Genomic DNA, 7878 nt, shown 5'->3' with positions numbered 1-7878 from the left:
AGCTTCGGTACCCTGGGTAGACTTCCAAACGATGGCCGCCAGAGCGGGGCTTTTAGCCTGGGTGCACATCCACACTATGAATGCTACAGTGGGACGTGAAGCCTGGGCACACCTCCACACTGTCAGAGCGGGGCGTTTAGCCTTGGCACAGCTTCACATGGTCAGAGTGGGGCGTTTAGCCTGGGTACGACTCTACACTGTCAGAGTGGGGCCTTTAGCCTGGCCACACCTCTACACTGTCACCGTGGGGCCTTTAGCCTGGCCACACCTCTACACTGTCACCGTGGGGCCTTTAGCCAGGGTACACCTCTACACTATCACCGTGGGGCCTTTAGCCTGGCCACACCTCTACACTGTCACCGTGGGGCCTTTAGCCTGGCCACACCTCTACACTGTCACCGTGGGGCCTTTAGCCTGGCCACACCTCTACACTGTCACCGTGGGGCCTTTAGCCTGGCCACACCTCTACACTGTCACCGTGGGGCCTTTAGCCTGGCCACACCTCTACACTGTCACCGTGGGGCCTTTAGCCTGGCCACACCTCTACACTGTCACCGTGGGGCCTTTAGCCTGGCCACACCTCTACACTGTCACCGTGGGGCCTTTAGCCTGGCCACACCTCTACACTGTCAGAGTGGGGCGTCCAGATCCGAGGAGGTCGGTCCAGTGAGCAGCAGGCCAGTGGCAGCCAGGCGATACCGCAATGACCTCACAGGGATATCATGAAGCCAGCAGACTGGAAAAGGGGGGGGGGGGGGGGGGGGGATTTGGAAGGTCTCCAGTCACCGGCGATGCGTGAAGCAGAGTGGAGGGGGTGGAGAGACAAGGCAGACCTCTCGGTGCACGGTACACCTGGCGACTTACACCACAATCACAAACAGGTCATGCGTTAGGAATCGTCGGTGTAAAAAAAACATGGGGGGTGAGGTGGGGATGGCGTGTGGTCGTGCAAACACTCCGTTGCCACGGCGGCCCCATCCCGGCCACGTCTCGACGCCGTTTCTTGTTGTTGTTTAGGCTCCTTTTCCTTCTCGTCGTTTGCGCGTGCGATACGTCTAAGTGCCGGGGTCACGTGACGTGCGTAGAAGAAAGAGAGAGCGGAGAAGAGCAGTGGGGACTGCTGCCATGAACGTACCAGACGAGCCTACTCACACACACACACACACACACACACACACACACACACACACACGCGCGTACAAACACACACACAAAAACACACAAACACACATGCACGTACACCCACACACTCACCCACACGCACGCAGGCACGCATGAACACACACACACACACACACGCTTTATATATATGCATTAGCCATCTCTTATATAAATGCTTTTAAGTGAAAAATACAGACATACACACACACACACACACACACACACACACACACACTTGTGTGGGTGTAACAAACACAGACTAGTGGGACAGGGGCTCTTTAGCGTAAAGACTCTTGCTATCATAAATCATTGAGTGTAATAGAGGATTGTGGACCTGACAGGCAGTTCCAGCTAACCAGGGCTGTTAAGCCACATGTTAGCTCGCAGACTGGCAGACTGTGATGTCCAAACAAACCAACAGCAACAAAAAATAATCCACTTCACACTTATATTCTACAACATGCCAAAGTCTTTTTTCGTTTTTCAGAAGCAGAATAAAATGACACGCTGTTAAAATTAACAACACTTATCACCATTGAAATCAAATTAAATCCATTTTTATAACACTTAAAACAAAGATTTCTTTGTACATTAGAATAATATTGCGACCTGATATTGTGCATATAACATCACATCAAACCTGTGACCAATGAGCCGTTACCATTCAAAGGTACACGCGTCAATGTTGTGACCGACCCCTTTGCATCTTCTCAGCTTCGAGTCGTGTGTGCATGGGTGTGTATGGGAAAGAATATATAGAGAAAAACGTAAGAGAGGCCGAGGCTGAGCAAATAGGATATCAAGTCCTTCTCTCCACCATAATGCTTTGTGCTCGACAAAAAACAAAATCAATGCACATACTGAGTACCTCATGGATCTTAGCACACTCCAACACACATTGTCAGTGATAATGGGTAAATGTCTGTGGACGTGCATTATGTGTGTTTGTGTGTTTGTGTGTGTGTGTGTGTGTGTGTGTGTGTGTGTGTGTGTGTGTGTGTGTGTGTGTGTGTGTGTGTGTGTGTGTGTGTGTGTGTGTGTGTGTGTGTGTGTGTGTGTGTGTGTGTGTGTGTGGGTAATTGCATGTTTGCTGTATCTGTAACAGGTCACTTGGTAAACTCTGTGCCTTCCCTGTGAGTTTTTCTTTTAAAACACAGTGCGGTGAGCTCTCAACAACAGGGTGGACTTAGTGCTCAGTATTCTTACATCCTCCCAGAAGTCCCTTTGACAAGTAGATCTATAGGAACAACCGAATCGGGCTTGCCTTCTAAAGAATAATGACAACACACGGCCAATTAAATCAGTTCCAAAGAGCAGATTGTTTCACTCGAGACACAAAAACGTAAATAAATGACCTTTTTGAACCGGGCATTGGATTGGAAAAATCAAACCATCATTCATCTCAAGATGTTTCCAGAAAGAAAGGAAGAAAAAAACCTCAGGATGGAGACTTCAGAAATCCAGGCTTTGCTTCTCTTCACCCGACACTCTAGTCATTTCTATGGTTACTGAAAAAGGTGAAGGGAGGAATCGAGGAAAAGGACAGTGGAGGGTGACAAGGAAGGTAGGACAACAGTCATCGAGGGAGAAATGAAAGAATCGAAGAGAGAGACAGCGCAGAGAACCACATGAATGATAACCATGGCAGAAGGAAGCACAGTAAAGGTATGAAATAGAGCACAGGGAGGGTAAATATATATATATATATATTATATATCTAGTACTGGAATCATTTCAACTGTACAACTGAACCTGACACTGTTGGAACCCCAAACAAAATGTCAAAATAAGACTGAAAATAACTGTTAAGGATATTCGTAAACTCATAGATTTTTCAGTATAAAAGTTATTTTTTTGGTCAAACATTTGTGTTCAGTGGCAGAGTATAAAATCTACAAAGTGCACAAATAGAAGCTCATCTCGTAGCCTCAACACATACCCAGCCTAAACTACCATTCTAGACTACAGTGGATTTATTGTATGTATTGGTATACGTACGTAGGTGTGTTTTTTGCTTGAGTGTGCCTGTGTGACCCTGTAGGAGTTAGCTGGGAACCACAGGGCAGTAGGAAGCATGCAGTATGACCTGAAGGCTAGCTAGCTAAGAGAGGAAGCTGCAGTAACTGGGGGCTCTAGATTGGACATCTAGCTCTACACCTAGCGAGATCTGCATTAAACAGATCGGAATTTACTGGAACACAGATTCCCGCCACAAGATCTGAACAAGAGGGAGGGAATGGGGGTAGAGGGGGGGGAGGGGGGAGTGAGGGGGAGTGCAACCTGCAGGCGGCCATTTTGCTCCACTGGTTTGGAATGTTCCATTTCAATGACATCATATCAGCGACAACCCGTCAACAGTGCTGTTCTCTTTACGAGACATCCCCAGACTGACACCTTGTGTGTATGTGTTTGTGTGTATGTGTGAATGTGTGTGTGTGTGTGTGTGTGTGTGTGTGTGTGTGTGTGTGTGTGTGTGTGTGTGTGTGTGTGTGTGTGTGTGTGTTTGTGTGTGTGTGTGAGTGTGTGTGTTTTCTATTGTTTGCACATCCCTAGTTAGGAACTGGACCCCTTTTCCGGCAGCAAAACCATTTCAAGAACGGTGGCGTTTAAGCTGTAAGAAGTACAAATGCTGTCCGACAGTGAAGAAGCGGGATCCATTCTGCGGGGGGAAGGGGGGGGGGAGGGGTTCAGACGTTCTCATGCCATGCTGGCAGCACAGTTTGAAGGCTCAAACAAATGGCCGAACCGTAGTGATCTTCGTGCAACGGAACGGTGCCGCACAGAGAAGAAGGGAGCGGATCAGTCAGCGGTGCGGCGTGTGAACTCAGAGGCGGAGGCGGAGACAGAAGTGGAGAAGGAGCGGCGAGAAGGAGCGTGGGCGCGGGAGCTTCAGATCGGGTTTCATCTTCGTTCCTTGCAGATGCCGCCGAAACATCTGCGCTCCTTTCCCACCCTTTGACTCCGGGCCGCGGAGGTTAAAGACACGGACACACTGGTCCTCCGCGCTCAAGGACCTCCTGCTCCTTCTGACGGAGGGGGGGGGACTCCTCCGCTGTCCAGGTACGACCTCCCCGCCCGGCACCAGCGGCGGCCCATGCCTCCGGCGCCCAAGCTCACACACTCGCCCACCCCCCTCGGCAGTGTGTTTCCCTGGGCACCCTGGTGCCTCATCCACCCCCCCGATGGAGGTCACCGTAACACAAGATGCCCGGTGCTCTGACCCTGTATCGATCACACATCCGTCGGTTCACTGATGTGTTTGTTTTGGCAAGCGTGGTTTTTCTCTGTGTGTTGGTGTGTTTTCCAATGTGTGCCGAATGTACGCTCTGAATCAGAGATGCCCCGGTCCTGTCCAGTCACGTACACACACACACACACACACACACACACACACACACACACACACACACACACACACACACACACACACACACACACACCGCACACACACACACACACACACACACACACACACAAACACGCACACACACTCCCACACACACACACGCCTCCTCTGCATGCACGTGTACGGGCACGTCAGTGTGGGGGTTGTTCTTTTGTACACATGAGGCGAGGAGGAACAGTGAGTGCGTGCATCGTGTTCTTGTGTCCGCCTTGTGCGTGCACGCGTGTGTGGGTGTGTGTCTGTGCATGTGCGCGCGAGCGCGTGCGTGCGTGTGCATGCGCATGTGTGCATGTGTGTGTGTGTGTGTGTGTGTGTGTGTGTGTGTTAGAGAGAGACTCAGACGTCGGACTCGATGCTGGGCATTCGGCGGTAAAGGCGTGGCCGGTTGTTCCCGGCGCTGGAGGCTCGGGGCGCGGTGACGTAGCTCATTGGCTGAGAGGCGGCGGGCGGCACCATGTAGGCCACCATGGGGGGTTCCTGTTGGGCGTAGAACAGCTGCTGCTCCATGAGCCCCCCGCCGCCGTGCTGGCCGCCGTGGCCCCCGCCGTACTGGTTCCCGTGGCCGCCCTGCTGGGTGACGTGGTTGACGTGCACGGCGTGCTGGTTGCCGTGGTGGTTGCCGGGGTTCCCCAGGGTCAGCGACAGCGGCATGAGCTGCTTGTAGAGCTCGTGGGCCGAGTTGCGCTGGGACATGTGCGCCAGGGTCTGGGGGGCGGGGTCTCGCTTGGCCGTGCCGGGCGCCGACTGCAGGAAGGGGTTGTGAGAGGGCCGGTCGGGGAAGAGGCTCTTGGAGCGCCGGGGCAGGGGGACGGGGGCGTCCAGGCTGTGGTGGTGGGACGGCGAGGGCGACGGCGGGCTGTGGTTGCTGTACGGCCGGTCGGAGCGCATGGTCAGCACGTTGGCGTAGGCGCCCTCCTCCAGCGTCCCGTCCCGGTCCCGGTCCGACATGCTCAGCTTGCGCATCTGGGCCTGCAGGTGCCTCTCGGCCAGGCCGTCGGGCAGCAGGTTCTCGTAGGAGTGCTGGCGGTTCAGCTGCTGGAGGTGCTGGGCGGAGGCCGAGTGGCTGAGGAGCAGCGGGGGGCCCGGGGAGGCGGGGGGCTCCAGGTGGCTGACCAGCCCGTCCCCCTCGCCCACCATCCCCAGCTCGCTCTGGGGCAGGTAGTGGGTGAACATGTCGCCGCCGCCGCCGCCGCCGCCGCCGCCGTGGGGTTGGTGGGCGTGGGCGTAGTGGCCGTGCAGCTGGTCCTCGCGGATGTCGTAGAGGTTGCCCAGGTGGGTGCAGGCGTCGCAGCGGCCCTGGGGCGAGCGCACCGTGTACAGGCCCGAGTAGCCCCCCAGCTTGGCCAGGCAGGAGCGGCAGTGGGTGGGCCGGCCGCCCGGGACCCCCGGCCCCGCCCCCACGGGGGACTCCATGGAACCTCCCACTTTGTCCTTGGCGCTGGATGGGAGAGGGAGGGGCGTACAGGAAGAGGCGTCGTTAACCATGGGGGACATTGGAACAGGGCTGTGCAATCGATCCAATTTTGATCGCGATTTCTATTTTTGGGTGAAACGATCTCCAAAGTAAAATAATCGAGTTGAAACGATTTTTTTCTTATTCTTTTGGTATTTTAGTATACTTATTTTATTCATTAAATGTTTTAGAGAAAATGCACAATAGCTAGTTACATATTTGCACATTATTTTCGGAATTTACATTTCGTGTAATTTTCAAAGGGCAAATTTCAAAGTTCTCATTAACAAAGTGTTTTTTCTTAGAGAGAAATGCTGAATCAATGCATCATGATGTCAAACTCTAAAAAACTCTAAAACTCAATCATTTAAATATTGACCAAAGTAATCCTGATTCTGATTTTGTCCATAATCGAGGAGGCCTAGATTGGCAGACGGGTAGGTCGGCGCGCTCCTCGTGTCCGGCCGGGCTACCTGATGTGCTTGTAGGTGCTGTACTTCTTGTCCTTCAGGGAGTGCAGGTCGGCCTCGGCGCTGTGGCTGTGGTGCAGCAGGCCGGCGTTCAGCTGCAGCATGGGCGCCTCCATCTGGTGGAGTGGGTGCTGTCGGGGGAGAAGAGGTCCGGGGGGTAGCCGTGGTCGTCGGACCCCCCTGCTGGCTGTCCCGCTGGTACATGGGGGCCGAGTGGAGGCTGGCCTGGTCCGAGTCGATGGAGTAGATCTTGGATTGACCGCCCCCGCCGACTCCGCCCCCGCCGACTCCGCCCCCGCCGACTCCGGCGCCCCTCTTCCTCAGCTGATTGGGCGGTTTGAATCCGCCCCTCGTCCCCATGCCGTCCGAGTCCTTGTGCGAGGGCGGGCGGCTGGAGCACTCCGACATATCCGAGTGGATGCCGTCTTCCGGAAGGTAGCGCTGGCTCTTCATCGGCGCCGGGCCGGGTCCGGGGGCGGGGCCCGGGGACGACCTGGGCCCCGGCCCGGACCCGGGCCCGGCCCCCGGGGAGGTGGCGGCGGGCTGGGTCTTCAGGGTCTCCACGCTTTTCTTCCACAGGTTCCGCGGCTTGGAGGCGGGGCCGCGGGCGCGGCCAGCCGGTTGTTCCGTTGTCGTTGGTGACGGAGAGCTGGGGTTTGTTGGGGCTGGTCTTGAGGCCGGGGCCTTTGGGTTGCCCGGGGAACGGCGCAACATTGTTAAGGAGGTCTTTGTGTCGCCCGGTCAATGACATGAACCCGGAGTTGCCATAGAGACCGGGTCCCTTCGGTGGCATGAGCGAGTTGCCTTGAAGACAAAGAGAGATGCATCTCAGACAGAGGAACAATAGGACGATGGAGGATACAATAGCTAACATGGCTTGATGGATGCTGAGCCATGTAGTTAATACATCATCTAATGACCTGGCATTGTGGCCAGTTGTGGATACAATCAGGATTGCTTGTGTCTGATTGGCGGGAATCTGTCCACTTCTTTTGTTAATAAGACTACCCCAAAGTCAATGTCAGGCATCATACTACGACTAACAAAAGCTACAACTTGTATCGCTATATCGTAACACCTTTTTTAAACATAACTTGGAAATTCATAACAGCAAAAATCGAATTAAACTTTTTTTTCTCCCCCCAAATATTTATGAAACGAAGACGATAATGTGATATTTCCTGCTGCTTCTTATGCGCAAGTTCGAAAAACTCTGGGAAAGAATGCACTGGGGTTATTGCGTATGTGTGCAGTTCTCCCAGTAACTCAATTGCCAGACATGGGCAGAAGAATCCTATTTCTCATGTTTGTTGTGGTGCAGAGAGAGTCACACACAAAGAAAAATATAGAGTCCTCATTGGTGTGCAATCATGGACCATTGGCCATTG

The 7878-nt window shown here is 53.8% G+C and overlaps 1 protein-coding gene across 1 annotated transcript; it reads right to left on the bottom strand.

Annotated features, from left to right (window-relative positions):
- Nucleotides 1–2096: 2096 nt before the first annotated feature.
- grin2ab (glutamate receptor, ionotropic, N-methyl D-aspartate 2A, b) lies at nt 2097–7864 on the bottom strand. The gene is made up of 2 exons (XM_060047809.1): nt 6494–7864; nt 2097–6005 (listed from the first exon to the last, which is right to left on the bottom strand). The coding sequence occupies exons 1-2, from the start codon at nt 6604–6606 to the stop codon at nt 4904–4906; spliced, it is 1215 nt and encodes a 404-aa protein (XP_059903792.1). The 5' UTR covers nt 6607–7864; the 3' UTR covers nt 2097–4903.
- Between the last annotated feature and the right edge of the window lie 14 nt (nt 7865–7878).

Source organism: Gadus macrocephalus, chromosome 3, assembly GCF_031168955.1.
Source record: "Gadus macrocephalus chromosome 3, ASM3116895v1".
Classification (NCBI taxonomy): Eukaryota; Metazoa; Chordata; class Actinopteri; order Gadiformes; family Gadidae; genus Gadus; species Gadus macrocephalus.
The sequence above is the reverse complement of the archived record's forward strand: the minus strand, read 5'-3'. Positions and strand labels throughout refer to the sequence as shown.

What these genes read in the sequence shown, in the direction of transcription:
- grin2ab (XM_060047809.1), bottom strand. Translation starts at nt 6,606, where the DNA reads ATGGAGGCGCCCATGCTGCAGCTGAACGCCGGCCTGCTGCACCACAGC. An exon ending in AGCACCTACAAGCACATCAG is followed by an intron (nt 6,006 to 6,493) that starts GTAGCCCGGCCG and finishes TCTCCCATCCAG; the next exon opens with CGCCAAGGACAAAGTGGGAG.